A 16,821-nucleotide genomic window follows, 5' to 3' on the forward strand; every position below is an offset into this window, starting at 1 on the left:
CTCTGCAGAAAATCAGAACTAATTACATATAAGCACAAAGCAACGGTGTAAAAATGGACATTTATTACAACTAAACCAATGGGACAGTACGACAAAGGTCAAACAAGTTTATTTGTCACAATCACAACAAAGCTTAACCCAGCCAAGCACATACAAGTGACAGTGTAAACTTCAAAAATGTTTAATACATAGGAAATCGCTTCAGGTTTGACTTAAGGTAATTTCACAACTTCAGTCTCACACCAAGGGTCATTCTAGCACCACTTGTGCTAGACCACCACTCTAGCACCTGCCCTTGTGCACCAGAAAAATGCTAACGACTGCTTTTGTGTGCCCTCCCTTAAACACGGTCTCGAGTAATCTGGTATATTTAAATCCCAGAAATGGCTTAAACGGACAAGTTTGCATGCTGCAGGTTCTTAGGCTCCACTCAGGCACAGCTACTGAAGCTGCAGCCCCAGACCCGGCCCCCCTCTGCACTGGTCAGCCCCTTTGCTGCCACCAGCACTGCTACCTGGATCTGGATCAGGGAATGAGTGTCAGTGCCAGCCTTTTGCTGGTGGGTTACATTTAGTCTAGATCAGATTGAGCCACAGCTGGCTGTGAAACTGCTTGTGCTAGCACCACACAACTGCTTCCAACACCAGTGCCAAAGCTAAGTTTTGTGAAAACGTACATGGCGCTACTTATCTGAATTCTAAACAAAGTTCCTGGGATGGGAGGAGAAAGAAAGAAAGCTGAACATTCTCAGGGACCACGCGCGCACAGTAGCACTGCTACTCCAAAGTGTGCCACTGCCTTCCCAGAACTCAAAAGCACACATCAAATGAACTTCTTCAAGTGAAACAGTTCTAGCGTACAACTTCTGAGAGTCTGCACAAAATGCTGAACTGTTACTTCATTTCACTTCACCCAATTTGCAGTGAACGTAGTGTACAAAATTCTCACTGCAAATTAGTTGGTTCTACTGCACAGTATTTACGGGATGTGCCACATGGGAAAGGAGTAAGTCGAGAAAAGTAGTCAAAATTAAGCTGATGCTTTTTCTTAAAGGTGCTCAGACACCCATTAAAGCGTAACTACAAAACACGAATAAATACAAATTAATTTGTAGAATTCAAAAGAAAATCATAAAAACTCCCTTTTGTAAAGCTCCCACGTTCAAAAGTATCCCATTTTCATTACGTACCTCTCTATACAGTCAAAAAGGCTACTTCCCTTTTTTTTGTGTGCCTATGTTCAGAGCAAGCCAGTACTGGTTTAAAAATAGTTTCCCCATTTTGATATTTTTTCTTTTTTCTTTTTTTTAAACTACATGCATTCCCTTTTTAATATAGTAACTTGCACAGTTTTCATCAAGATAATTACATGTAAATACACTTTCACTGCTAGTAAATGATCAGTTTGCAGATGTCTTGCAAAAAGCAATGCCACCTTAACAGTTTTAACCAGTTGGATATGCAGATCCTAACAGGATTCTTTGGTATAATGGCAAATTCAGAAGTAAACAGTTGTTTCCAATTTAACGCGTTAACTGAATAAAAGCAGAATTATGGCAACTATTTACTAAAAATGCAGATGAACAAAAAGTCTTTGGTTGCATAAACACAATTTCTACAACATTTCATACTTGAAGGTGTCCATGTATTCTTTTCATTTAGATATGTTATGTCAACGATACATTTATCTCCTGAAGTCATTTGCTTATAAAAACAGTACACTTATTGAAATTAAATGCTTTTTTTTTTTCTATAAATGCAGTGAGAAGAGACACTGAGTCAATTTAAATCAAATTCCCTTTCATTTATGATTTTTGGCCTTTAATTTCTCATTCCCTTTTCAAAGGAGTATTTCCCTTGTAGGCCTGAATGAAGCAGCTTAGCAAAACAGTAATACTGACAAACAGCATCTTACACCATTAGCTAAACATTACAATGAAGGCAGTGAACATTTACAGTATGAAACACTGAGATGTCATCAGCTGAAGTGAAGACTTATGTCAATCCAATTTCTTCAAGTACACTACGTGGGGTCTCTGCTTCCTATGGAGGGAAAATGTGAGACAGTGGTGAATGGATCCTGCACATCTACTGAACAGTACCATACATGAGAGTTAGTACGAAAGATGCTTAATTAAAAAAGAGAAGTTGAAAGACATGGAAGTATAAAAGCACTGTGGTTTGCAAACATGGCATTAGCTGCACTTTTCAAAGTGCTGCTAATTAGATTGTCATGGTTCACAGGAATAGCTGGCAGATTTTATTGCCCTGAAGCGTAATAAAAAGAAGCAATTGAGATGCACCAGCAGGGATCAAATCACAACCCAATAATAGAGATATGAACTGGGGGAAGGATGGCGAAGCATCTTGCAATGGAGTTTGTCAGTTATGTTTGTGGTAAATTGTTTCATGGGTCTCTGCTAGGGAAAAAATGAATAAACAGACGAATGAAATGACCGATGCTACTTAGATACAGTATCCCTCAAGCTCTTTATGAAGAGCAAAGACTTTTTGTGCTTCATTTATATAAAAGCTTCATTTATATAAAACCAAGTCATATAAAACCTTGGTACAGCTAGTGCCAATAAACTGAGCAGGACAGACGAATTGGCAAGACTGAAATTGAATTCTCCCACACCAGGCAGAATACAAAATTTTAGGTTAGTTCTAGTCTTAGAAAGCTTTGTTTATAGTCAGAGCAAGTTTCATACACAATTCCAAAGAGTTATCATCAGTTCTGCATTCATTAAACCTACAGCATCTTGGAAAAAAAGTACTTTGATATCTTAGATAGCACTTTTAAACAGTTACTAACAATATGATAGTATATAAAAAGGGATACTGTGTCTTTATGGAAACGTAAGTAGTTTTAACATCCAGAGTATGAATAAACTTACTTTAGCATCCTAAAACAAGACATGTCATGAAGCAGGAAGAAGGCAGATAGCAGTTAAAGCAGCAAACAAATTATATTTCAATTCTTTCCTAAATATTTTTAACAATAATTTGTCAGTAAAATACATAATTAAAAGCCTTAGATCTTGTAAACATCAGAACTTAGTCTCTACCAATTTTGACTATGTAGCACAATATGATCACATACACATTAATTGAATTTAATGAGAGTTGTGTAAGACTATTGAACATTGAAGGAAAAGCGATACTATGTTAAAGCAAATTCACTTGCAAATAAGTCAGCGCTTGGAAAAGGCTGCTGCTGAGCACTTGGAGGTGGCTTCCAAATAAACTCTAAGAAAAAAAAAAAAAAGCAACTTAAATCTGGTCACAAAGTATTCAGGATATTAAGGATGTAGGGTTTTCTCACTGATGCAATATTTAAATATGCTTAGAACACAGTGACCTTGATGAAGACAGACAGTATGGCAGGCTTTAAGATTTACTTGTGCATTTTAAAAGAAATCTCCCTGAAGGAGACACTGCTTGAAAGGAAGGCTCTCTTTTTTTGCATTCATTTTAAAGGATATGCTTCTCCCCCTTTCCAATAACTTCAAGAATTTTGCTAAAAAAAAAAAAAAAAAAACCACCAAAAAAACCACAACCAACTCTACACTTTTAACCAATTATAGCAAGAGAATATAAAAGGGAAAAAAAACCACAAAATTTAATTTCAAGGATTTCAGGTCTCGAAAGCATTCGCAATAAAGCATTATTTCCAAGTTTTAAACTGATTAAACAAGAGTGAAAGCTGACCACTAGCCAGTGGTGATGCAGTGCATTTATTAAATTACACCAAAAAAGTTGCCCAATAACTCTGAAGAAATACCGTACACCACTGCTACAGTCTTTAAAGCAGTTCAGCACTGTCATCCCCTGTTGCCTGGTGGAAGTTGCAGGTAATTTTCACCAGGCATATACTTAAATCAAGATTAAGTATCTTCAAATAAATCAAGATCCTCAGTTGACAATGAATGTAAAGCAATGTATTTCAAGGACATTGGCTACTTGCCCACACGTACTCCTCACTGGTAAAACTCAGTAAGACGTTACTGTTTTAGTACTACAGCCTTAGCCTTGAGGCAGACATGCCCTTACGTGCACACTGACAATATTATCTCAATGTAACATCTAAAAGCTAGTGTGTTTAACCAGGATAATTTCATTAATTATGACTTTTAAGAAACAAATGAAATAGATTGTATTATTTTTTGTCTGTGTTACTTGTCTTAGGAAGTGTCAAACACTTTATGCAATTGTTACAGAATACATTCTGCAGTATTATACCCTACCTGCAGTTCAGAACCACCCAAGGCAAACGATGCAAATATGAAATATATCACAACACAGATGAGGAAAAAAGCCATTCACATGAGACAAAAGTGCATGCAATACTTTTATTTCAAACATGCCAGGAAAGCTAATTCATTACCTAGTCATTTAGAAGCAAGCAGCTGTATACAGGTAACAAGAAAAACAGCATCTCATTACAGCTCAATGCATAGCATTTGAAGCCAACAGGCATGAAATAATGCAGGCTAAAGCAGCATTAACCAGACATTTAGACACATTGTTAATGTCTTAGGAAAAAAAAAAGGCAAACTTGGAAATGGAAAACCACTCCTATGATCTTGTCTTCCACAACTTCAGAATGCTGCATGTCTAACCCAAGCTTTTGTCCATCCCCTAAATAACTCATCTTTATGTCAGTTTAACATTTGAAATGTAGTGCATTACCACATATAGGAGGCAGAGCTAGCTACTTACAGTCAACCTCAGTAGCCAACTCTTTGCTAATTACCTTTCAGGAATTTTCAGAAATAGTACTAGTTTTAGGTCACCAAATATTCTCTTCCGCTAGCCAAACAGAGGGTGCAATATATGCTCTCCCTATTCTGATCACTCTTTTTAACTGTAAGTTCATCGTATTTACGCATGCGGCAGTTTGCTAACACATACTGTACTCCACATTTAAAACTGCAAATATCAACTGAAGGAGACATATTTCAAGTACTAAAAATCCTTCCCATCCCAACCACCTGTAAGGTCTCCCTCAGTAACAGGAACTGCTTATTGACATCATTGTTTTGAACACTAAAATACAAATGTAATTTCCACATTTACACAAGACATTTTTATTGTCCTAACAATTCCATCTTCCCTCTCTTGGAGCTAAGGCACACTATTGTACCAGCTTCAGAAAAAGATACTGCTATAAGCACCTTACTCAAGATGCAAGGTCTATGTAGAATTATGTGCAATGTTTAATACTTGTGTATACATACGTATCAGTTCCACATACAACTACTCCTTCACTAATTTTTCTGCAAATATCTTCCAGTTTTAATGGTACATTTAAATACCACCAAAACTCACTTAAAAGGATATTACATGATTCTATGAACACAGGTCAAGTAGTGTTACAGTACAGGTGTTGCAGTATATAGATGTTTAGTTCATACAATTCTACAGAACTTTTAAGCATAAGAATTCAAGCTTACACACAATAAAAAAAGTTAAACCATATGCTGACAAGCACACGTTTTGTTGAAATGAGACATGTGAAGAGACAACACTGTAAAACAGAAGGGGAAAAGGAAAGTACAACAGCAGAGAATGGTTGTGGTATTCTATTAGATGTAAGATGACTGGATTCACCAAGCTGATGATAATGTTCTGTCATGAGTAAGGCACAGGTCTATCTCCTCTGAAATTCTGCATGCATGATGAATGAAGCCATTTAGTACACTGGGACATTAAAGTATTCATGACGTGGCTACAAAAGAAATGCACATATTCTTACACATAACAGAAAGGTAGACAAATATGCAAGGAAAAAAAGATTCTCTCCTGTATTCCTGACATGAAAGGACATTTTATACAAAAATAAAATACTGTATTTTTGACAAGCCTAAGTGGGAAAATAATGGCTTTATCCCCCCTCCCCCATAATTGCATGATGGCAGCATCAACATACAGAACTTCACATTGTAATTACTGTATTACAAAAGTCTAATGATTCTTCTCAACCAAAAATTGTTTAAAGCTGAGTTCCAGAGATGGCTTACCCTATGCATCTGCTACATTCTAGCCCCTTCGGCAGATACCAACTGTTGGCTGCTAGCAGAGGCAGGAGCTCTTGATATCACCTACCATATTCACTCTCACAGACACAGAACTGCTAACAGGCCTCCAGAATGCAATTGTGAGGAGCACTGCACAATGCAGCAAGGTGGACTACTTGATATAAAAGCTACTGTTCATTTCAAGATTGCCTGTTTAAAAAACGGGAGCAATCTGAGACGCCCATCACAACAGGCAAAGTTCTTCCCTTTTTAATTATACCACTGAACTTAATACCCCAACTCTCATTTTATCAGCATGAAACTTAGTACACAATTTGTTGAAAGATGAGTTACCAATCACACAATACTCAACATTTTTCATACATAAATCAGTGCTCTGAAGACAGCTTTTATGCGATCAGCAGCTATTGAGAAGAATATATTCTGGGTATGCAATTAAGCATCTTCTGTGAGGAAAAACCTCTCTGAGTATGAGCTACCATCTTTCAGTCTGTATCAATTAAAAGCTTCAAACTAATTTAGCACCACACCCTGAAAATAAAAGGAGTCTCAGAAGAAAAAAAAAAAAAAAAAAAGAGAAAGTTCCCATGACTTCTCAAGCTATTTCTTCTGTCTCGTGCATTTCAAAGTAGTACTATCATCTCAGTTGATCCACAAAACATACGAGCTCAAATGTCTTGAAGTTATCTCCAATTAGAAATCTCCCCCCCAAAATATAGTAGAAGGTTCACAGCATTTATACTGCTTTTCCTGTAGCAGTAATCTGAACATTATTTCACATTAGCTATTTAAAATCATTATAAAAAAGCCATCTACAAATCCAGCAGTTCTCAAATGACAGCTGCAAACAAATTACATGAAGTCTCCTGTGATGTGAGGTAGAACTCTGTGTACAGCAGTGAATTACAAATGGAATTTCCACTCTCAAAATCTCTTACTAAAGAGAAGTGACAGTTTACAGTAAAAATCAAAATGCAGGAGAATTTAGGCATGTTTTTAACTGAAAAAGAAAACTTCAAACTGACAGTACACAGTACTAGCCCCAGTGTGTAGGAGCTCTGAGCCACTGGACTAACATCAGAACTGATGAAGTCTCCACAGATAAAACATTCCTAAAGGTTATTTTGGAGAACTTCTGCTTTCCTCACGCTGTTAGCGTGACACGGCTTCATGAAGACAAATGAAATCCAGGCATACTGTAGCAATCTAAAACTCCAAACTGTGACAGTTTTGTGTTTTCAGATTTTACCTGCAATCAGTTCTACAATGACAACAACAAAGACGTGGCAGTGTTCCTTTCCTTTTTGTTTATTCACCTGGTTACTTTTCAGTTTCAGTACTTTTCAAACTACTGCACAAGTTTATCTTGACTATTCCATCCCCCTTCATGCACCCCCCCAGGTGTTCTCCTATTTTCAATTGTTTATAGCTTAAAGAATGAAACCTCTTTGATGTGAAAACCCCAGTACACAAAATAGATGACTGACTCAAATTACTCTTGGAGGATTAGTGTCCCATCTTGATAGAAATTTCTTGTCTACTGATAAGGCAAGATAGATTGTTAGATAACAACAGGAAGAAAATGGCCATTTCAATCCTGCCAGCTTTTTAGCCTATGGAACACGTGAACACCACCTGCAACCAGTCTAGCAATAAACTGACATTGTAGAGGTAAATCTAAAAGATGAAATGGAAGACAACTGTAACTGAGAAACGAAATGATAACAGCAAAACTGTGAAACAGAAAACACTGCAGTTTTAGTGAGGCCTCTGTATCCCACTGAGGACATCCTAGGACATTACTACAGAGGCAGGCTGGTGCTGTGGCAGCCTGATAAACACAAAAAGGAAAAATAAAATTGACCAACTATTTCTAGTCAGAGAAAAGCTTGACACAGCCAGCACTGTGCACTTGCCCAGAAAGCCAACTGCATCCTGGGCTGCATCAAAAGACAGGGGATTGTTACTGTCTACTCTGCCCTCATGAGGCCCCATCATGAGTACTGCATCCAGCATCAGGGCTCCCCAGCACAGCAAGGATGTGGAGCTGTTGGAGCAGGTCCAGAGGAGGACACAAAGACAAAGGGCTGGAGTAGGAAAGGCTGTGGAAGCCAGGGTTGCTCAGCCCTGGAGAAAGGAAGGCTCTGGGGAGACCTCACTGCATCCTTCCAGTATCTGCAGGGGACATACAGGAAATCTGGAGAGGGACTCCATCAGGGAATGTAGTAATAGGACGAAGGGTGATGGCTTTAAACAAAAAGATGGGAGATTAAGATTAGATACTAGGAGGAAATTCCCACATGCTGCACAGCTAATGATCTATTAAATTTATTACAGCATTCCCTGCCACACAGCCTCCAAAGAAGCGACTGTCTGAATACTGGAAAACCCACTTGTGGGGAGCAAAGGACAAGTGTCAACTTCTGTAACCAGCATCTAGGTTACATTGCCTTCCTTGTATGGGACTGCACAGACCTGAGGCTAAACCTGAACCTCTGAAGAATGTCCTTAGACTCAGGTAGCAATCTGTTCTAATGACTTTCTAAGTCTACCTAGTAGCTGCAGAAGAGGTCCTTACAACTCAATACAATGTCAAACTACCACAAAATACTACCTCTAAGACATTCATCACTTCTTTGAAAAATTTGAATGCACACTGCATATGTGATTTAAACACAGTTTTGAGATTTTAATTACTACCCTTTTCAAAAAGGTATTTGCATTTGCAAGCTGCTTTAAAAGTTAGTCAGAACTCTGAAATTTTCAGCCCAAGTTCTCAGAGACTTTTAAATTAGAAAAATTGTAGCATTTGAGTCACAGAACTATCTAGCTAGCCCAACTCTACTGACATTCTTCTCAACCAATTTTGTCAGGACTAAGTGTAATTAAAAATATTAGTCATAATAAAATTAGAAGGGACTTCACTTAATCCACCCTCCAAACAGCATACCTGTAACGTTATGTAGAGGTATTTAATCTGTTAAAGGCATTCAACAATGGAAACTTTTTAATGTCCTCCAGGCACTCTACTCCAATGTTTCATTATTATCATCACTGAAATTTTTCTAATTTCTATTCAAATTTATTTTCCAGCCACAATTTAAGTTATTTTATGTCTGTAGTGGACAAGAAAACACTTTTTCCTTTAAGCAATAAAGAAAGAAGAAACAATTTATGCTTAAAACCAAGCTTCCTCAAGCTCAGTGCTTTGCACTGCTGACAGTTTACTGTGTGAACACGCAGTGAAAGAGACTTCATGAATACTTGGCATGCTTCCTTTGTCAGGTAAAGTTTGCGTAAGTTTTACTTTCAGCTTTTTCCAATCAAAAACAGCACAAATCCAGTAAGGTAAGCCATGCTAACACACAGGCAAAACAATATAGCATTCATCTTTTGATAAAGACTTGGTGATTTGTTGTTTTGGTGGTGTTTCCCCCCCCCCCATTTCATAGCATCTAAAATAAGAACAACAGACAAAACTGTGTCATGGAATGCATTGCAGTTTGGGAATTATTCTGTTGTTTAAAAATACAAAGCTCTTACAGTAGGAAAAGATTAGTACTACCAAGCACTTGTTTACCAATTTCTTTTACACTCTATCTGTGAGTCTTTATTAAGAAATATTTCTAATGAGAAGTTGCTTTAGAAAATTGCTATTGTTCACTTGAAGTTTCAAGGATTTCAAAATAGTAGAGCATCTGTATCCCAACCTTTGCTTAGTTAAGTATTCAGAAGCTGCAGTCACATAGTTCTCGGGAAAGGTCTGCTTCCTTTGTGAGTAATGTGTTTCCACAGAGAGCTTAGAAAAACCCATGAAATCTTGCAAGTGTTCAACTATTAGCTATGATACTGTTCAAAAACGAAGTACAGTCCTACACCAGTGCCAACTCCAAGTCAAAATCTTGCCTGCAATTTCCCATACACAGAGGACCTAAACAAAAAACACGACTGACACAAATTAGTCATTACAACACTGTTTGAAGCAGCTATAATCCTGCAAGTCCTTCTCAGAAAAACGTTCTATCATATGCATACTATTTGCATCCAAAACATTACCTCAACAGACAGAGGATATAACAGCAGATCAGCAGTGACCTGTCTGCCTCCCTCTCAAAAGCAGGAGTAAAAATACCCACGGAAACTTCATGAACTGTAACTGGATAAGGCTGGCTGCCTCCCGCTCCTTACCTGCTATTTCTGATCTGCTGGATCAGAGGTGATAATCGCTCTGGGAGGCAGTGCATTATCTCTGCCAACCGGCTGCTACAAAGTGAGCTACAAAGAATTAACAGTTTAATCTTTAAGGAAGGACTATTCTCAACATCCACTGGAGGCTCCGTTACCCCAACACAGGAACACAGATGTTTTAAGCAAACACTGTTGCTGAATACTCTGTATTGAAGCTAAAGCTCTAACAAGTCACTGAGTTTTCCTCTACCAGTGTATGCGTATGTTTGGCAGGTTGCCACACTTCACACACCAGGATTCACTAGTGTTTTCTTCCATTTTCTTCCAGTCCTGCACTGCAGCTAGAGGCTTACATTACTTATTCCCCTTTGCTTAAGGAAAGCATTTCTTAAACTGCTGGGCTGAATTTATGAAGGGATGACCAGAATACATTATCATAAGATACATGTCACATCCCATATCACCCAGATTCCTTGCTAACAGCACTTAAGCAGTTCCGCTCCTTATTGTTCCTGCAACACTTTCTTCTCTTACAATTCTTCGAACAAACATTTGCAGGGCTAATTTGTTAACAAGGAAAACAAAAGCTGCTGTGTTTTTATAAATGAACAATTTCAGTAGAATCAGCTTGATCTGAAATCCAGTTACAGTATGGCCATGAAAACAGTTTATTGGGCGTATAATAAATAGGAGGAGAAAGAACAACTGAAAACTCCAAGTCCACTGCTGCTGAAGCTCCTTAATGCACTCCTGTGACTCCAGCCAATAACAGGGCTGCAGTAAAAGTAAATTAGAACTTAACTACACTGATTTCAGGGTGCACAGCAGACAGCAGTCAAGACAAAACATCTGGGGAACACCGGCCTTTTACAACACAGATACACAGACCATTGTTACAAAATGGTAAAATTCAGCCAAACTCTGTATAGAATAGACTATTTCTGAATGTCTTATCACACTTGCAATAACTTAGCATGGGCAGAATTCAGAACCCTAGGAAATCTTTCTGAAATAACCCTCAAAAACCGGAGTTCTACTCTTTTAGTGCATGTTTATGCTGGACAGAGTAATACAGATTAAGTAAACTGAACCTGTATAACCTCTTAATTAAGTATCAGGATAATCCGTGCACAGAAGCTTTATGAACCAAAGGCTCCTCTTGCCCACAGCCAACCTTCTTTATCTCAGGGTATTTTTCCTTGCTGCTGAACACTCTCAACTGAATACACAAGCAGCAGTAACTTCCAGCACGCAAACTATTCCTCTCATTATATGCATTCATCTACCAGCTCACTTCTCCACTCAACACAGCAGACACCATTCCCATTTGCCCAACTGTAGAGTCATTACAGGTAGAAATCGTGCTCAGTACACAGTGATTACTGCTTTGCTTCTTTCAGGAAAAAGTATAGGCCAAGAAGAAGCATTCCACAAGAAACTGCTAAGAACACTGTTTAAATCAGTAGGGACAAAGCACACCTGAACAACTAAAACCATGCCCGTATACAGAATCCATCCAGGACATATTCTGTAGATAAAACTCAAGTCTCCCAGCATTCTATAAGCTTGAGCTTGCATGTTCCAGAATTAGTCTCTGTGGCAGTCTAAGTCAACAAAATAAAATAGCACTCTTAAATAAAAGCTCTATGCTTAGCATAGGTCTAAACCAACTTACCAATAGCTCTTTGAAGTCCCAGTCACAATTTTTTACATTTGCACAATCAATACTAACCTCACCATGAAAATCACCCCTTATGTATAAACTTGTTACCATGAAGGAGAGGGAAAACAATAATTGCACAGAGAAAGATGTGGGAAGAAATCTATTTTTATCATTTAGACTTTCTGCTAGTTCTAGATTATATCCAGATACATGTAAGTAATTCTGTTTTGAACTCTTGCCGGCTGCCCTAATTCTACAAGTCTAATATGCTATCATATTAGTTACTCCCCATTCCCCAGCATTGATCAACTACAGTATATACTAAGTAACTTTTAAATGACAAAGCTATCCATACCACAGTGAATTTGATTTTGAACATGTTACAAAAATATTTGTCAATCACAGTAATTTTCTCTCATCTGTTAACTAAATCCTGGTATCTATAAAGCTGCACATGAAATTGTATCTATTCCTAGTTCCACATTACAAAAACCAATTTGTTTACTGAACTACTTGTACATCACAGTATCAAAGAAGCAGCAAACTAATTAAGTTTTCCTCCAGCAAATCATTTTCATGTGTTTGAAACTTGCCTTATTTAAGATAAAATCTTACCTTTATTAGTAGGACTGCCACAACGTATTCCACTTTTGCTTTGGACAAAAATATGTTGCAATGCACTATATATGCAAATAAGCTTTGTTTTGTCATGCAGCATCCGGCACTTGATATATAGTCAACTGCAGCAGCACCCAGTCTTTTTAGGGCCTACTTTCTTTGCACAGCAGATGTAAACAGCTCATTTTCCAGTAAAGACACTTTTGCATGGGTTGATTGTAAGTAAATAAAGCCAAACTCAGTTTAGTTATTAGTTTTGGTATCCATTTCACTAACTTGCATTATCCCATTAATTATCAACACCAAAAGAAAGCTAGTAGAAGTCAGACGCTTCGAGTTGATGCAGTTAGTACAAAAAAGGAAAATAAACAGGGAACACTCAAAGCACTCTTCAAAGACCATCATGCAAGTGTTGCAGAAGGTTAAGCCCATCACCCATTTTTGTTTACCCTTACAAGGATTTAATTACACGTGCAACAGTCTTTGCATAGCACCCATTTAATCCATGCCACCAAAATGGTAAACTTTGTAGTTACCAATCGTCTAGATGGGGGTCAAAAGGGCTAATGTCTTAGATTGCTCTTAATCATAAGATATCCTCAGACAAACCTCCCCAGTCTTCATTCTGGCTCTACAAACACAAAATCAAGCAAGAAAATGTAATACCATCTACTTTAAAAACAAAAACAATTTACAGCTTATTTCCATTTAAAATAAAAGAAAAAATACTCTGCACTATATACAAAAATAAATTGTTAGTTAACTTAGATTTACTTCAGCTATAGTTACTCATTAATACAATTTTATTAGGTCCTACTAACAGTTCACTGTTAAGCAAACAAAGGCATCAATAAAGAATATATGCTCAAAGATTCCAAGACGATGCATTGAAAACGTGCATTAGTTTGTATTTTATTTCTTAACAAGCTAAACAATATAAATACCTTAGAGAACTCTATAGTTATTTAGGAAGGTTGACCTGTGCTTGATGAGAACTTAAAATCAGTTAATTAGCGCAACCTTAACAGATTTTAGAACATAATAGCACAGGATGATATCAAATTAACATATAATTAATCTAGTGACTGTTTCACACAGTGTTACTAACATTGGTATCCAAGTAAGATATGCTCCATAGAAGGAGATAAAAGTTGCATTCTATTTATCTACCACACTTTAATGCACACAACTTAATTCAAGAGCCACGTAATGGCATTTCCTCCTCTAACAGCTGCCATATCATTACTTGCCAAGTTGTTATGTGATAACCCTGTCATTTTCATGTAGTAATGAGTGGTGCAAGAATTTGAACGCTTTCACATGAATCCATTCATTAATCAAACGTACTTAGTCTGAAAAGACCTACAGTCAACAAGTTTATTTTGAGAATTGTTCTTTCCGCCATTTCAAATTAAATTTTCAATATAAGATTACAACATGTATGCATCCAACGTATCTTGACAGCCAGCACCGCTACTCTTTGCAGAGAGCTCCCATACACACTAGCAACACACCTAACACTCGAAATGCACACAGACAGACACACAAAAATAAGAACTTAAACTGAACTCCATGGGATCCCTCCTGGGGCCATCCATTCTTTTTTCATTTACTGTTCTGTGGAGTTCCAGAAACACCTCCACCGGTTGTGAGAGCTTTAGTGTACAATAGTAGCACTGCAACATGACTCATCATCTCAGATACCAGAAGAAAATGGAATTTCTTCCTTACTACCACAAGGTTCAAACAATTACCTTTGCTCTTTCCAGCACTGAGAGAATTAGAAAGCACGTGCTATTAAAATGGAGGTTTATGTGACCATTTAAAAAGGGGCACTGAATTCTGAAGATACTGTCTCCTTACTGTCAAACAAAACTCAAGAAATCCTGGTCAGTTGTTCTTTGAACTTCCTGCTTATTGACTGAATGCACACGACAGAGCTCCTGAAAACAAAGATGGCTTATTCAGCAGAGCTAAAATTTTCACATCACCATGATGCACTGCTTCTACAGAAAAGCCATAGAAAACTATTTCTGGAAAAATCTATCAGGAGAGTTCAGTGTACAGAGATAACAGTTCTATTAAGGATATGATTATTAAGTATCAGTTCAGTACACTGCTAACACACCCTTAACAGTTTTATAAGAATTGCTTATATCAACAAATAATCAACTCCATAGAAATCTGTATGCAGTAGATATTGTTTAATAGTATTAGAATTTGTATCAGAGAGTGTATTGAATATCTACCAGAAAAAGCAGGAACTCAACTTGTACTAATTCATCATACTAATAACTGTTCATAGCATTTCAATTTGCAAAACACACAATGCACACACAACACTTACATGGAAGATGCTTTCCTCACAGTATTGTAAACAACTTCTGATTTAAAAAAAAGATTACTCACATCTCACATGCACACACCCCAAATGAAGAAAAAAGGAAACAAAGGAAAAAAGCATTACGGAGATAGATTTGTTAAAATAAGATGCTAAAGGTCCACACAAAAAATGAAGTGCAGACTGACATCTATCATTTTCAAATCAAAGTGAAGGACGGATTATGATCTGGCCATGTTTCTGGAAGGACAACTGGATTTACAACATTTAGAAATCAAAGCCTGCAAACCTATGAAGCCCTAAGTTTCTTGATCCCCAAAAGTGAGAAAATTCCAAAAATATAACCACATTCATATTAAAAAAAAAAAAGCAAAGAAAAAAAGGCAAATCACACGCCCTCTTACAAAAAAACTGTTATTTAAAGTTATCAGAGGAAAAAAAAGCAGTCTAAGAATGGTAATGGGATGAAGTATCTATGTTGCTCTGAAAGTAAGGCATCCCTTTTATTTCCAAGGAAACTATAGCAGATAAAAGAGCACAGTGCCACTGTGTGATGGAGGATATCCTCAGCACTATTTTTCAATAGCCACTACATGAGCTATGGATTCTCACCAGCAATGAACAAGAAAGAGCCTGCATACAGAAAAACCTGCATCAGCAGAGGTGACCCACTGTTGCCACTGCTGAAACACACCACCCACCCATTACTGTGCTCATATCCACTGGCTGGTCTCCAGAAGTGTTCACCAAACATCAGCAAATCTGTGCACAAAAAAATGGCACCCACTGACAAGTTTAGTTTCACATCTTTACTTCATAAGCACTTCATGTCAGATCCCATTTGTATCAGACTGCCCTTCTGCTGCTATCTGTTATACAGCAATAAAACGTAATGGAATATTGGTGGGAAGGTTCAACCTCTACTGCCCTATCACCATCTGCCTCTGACATCATGGGCCAACATAATAAAATAGGTGGCATTACTTTCAGAGCAGCCCTTGTATGACAACTGCTTGGATATTCAATGCTACTTTTTTTTCAGTCTCAAATGTCTTCTTGAAAATGAGATCAGCTTCCCCACCTCTCACTCCTATTTGGGAAAAAAGCAGAGCAGAGCTGCATGTTCTACTACTCATTTTTTGGACAAACTCCTAAAGCTTTAAACAAAATGCTATCATTTGTTAAGTATCTGCAGGAAAGTCTAGTTTACAGCACCAAGAGGACAGCTGAAAACTATGTATTGTAAGTAAGGAAGCACCTCTGCTATCAAAAATTACAGAACTTTCTGCAACTATTAAAATAACAACTTAGAGTACTCAGAGGTTTGTTAGGATTTTGTTTCCTATGATTTCTTATTATGCATATTCTTAGAGCTCATTCCACCTGAACCCCAGCTTAATTTATATTAAATATATCAGAAACTACAAAGACATCTTCAAAAGCAGTTGTCAGTTTTCATAAGTGCTTGTCACCAACTTAAAATCAAGACAGTTGTAAACAGATTTTTATAGGAATTTGGGACTACAGTTTTTTACTTAAACAGACTGCTAGAGAGTGAAATAGTTAACAGAAAACAGACCAAGATGATAGAGCAAAAAATTTGGAAGTTAAACTGACATACTCATATTCATGGCTGGATAGTGATAGGACAAGGGGAAATGGTTTTAAACTGAGACAGGGGAGGTTTAGGTTAGATATGAGAAGGAAGTTTTTCACACAGAGGGTGGTGACGCACTGGAACAGGTCACCCAAGCAGGCTGTGGATGCCCCATCCCTGGAGGCATTCAAGGCCAGGCTGGATGTGCCTCTGGGCAGCCTGCTCTGGTGGTTGGCGACCCTGCACATAGCAGGGGGCTGGAACTGGATGATCTTTAAGGTCCTTTTCAACCCAGGCCATTCTGTGATTCTATGATATTCATGAATGCCAGACTGTAGCAATTCCACTTACTGAAGTTACAAAATAATTAAATA

General features: G+C 37.6%; 1 protein-coding gene across 10 annotated transcripts in view; it reads right to left on the minus strand.

Annotated features, from left to right (window-relative positions):
- Positions 1–41: 41 nt before the first annotated feature.
- Positions 42–16,821, minus strand: part of AP1S2 (adaptor related protein complex 1 subunit sigma 2) — a 32,644-nt gene continuing 15,864 nt past the window's right edge. For 4 of the 10 annotated variants that reach the window (XM_052674340.1, XM_052674341.1, XM_052674349.1 and 1 more), the window contains 2 exons: positions 2,897–5,730; positions 42–2,042 (listed from right to left, as the gene is read on the minus strand). Coding sequence is in view for 7 of the 10 variants with exons in the window: in XM_052674349.1 (XP_052530309.1) it covers positions 5,695–5,730 (36 nt within the window). In the remaining 3 variants the exon portion in view is untranslated. Of the gene's footprint in view, positions 2,043–2,896; positions 5,731–10,228; positions 10,316–12,506; positions 12,572–13,045; positions 13,141–16,821 lie in introns of all 10 variants that reach the window. The other 6 variants (XM_052674346.1, XM_052674345.1, XM_052674348.1 and 3 more) reach the window with 6 other exon arrangements.

Source organism: Tympanuchus pallidicinctus, unplaced genomic scaffold, assembly GCF_026119805.1.
Source record: "Tympanuchus pallidicinctus isolate F22 unplaced genomic scaffold, pur_lepc_1.0 scaffold14, whole genome shotgun sequence".
NCBI classification, from domain to species: Eukaryota; Metazoa; Chordata; class Aves; order Galliformes; family Phasianidae; genus Tympanuchus; species Tympanuchus pallidicinctus.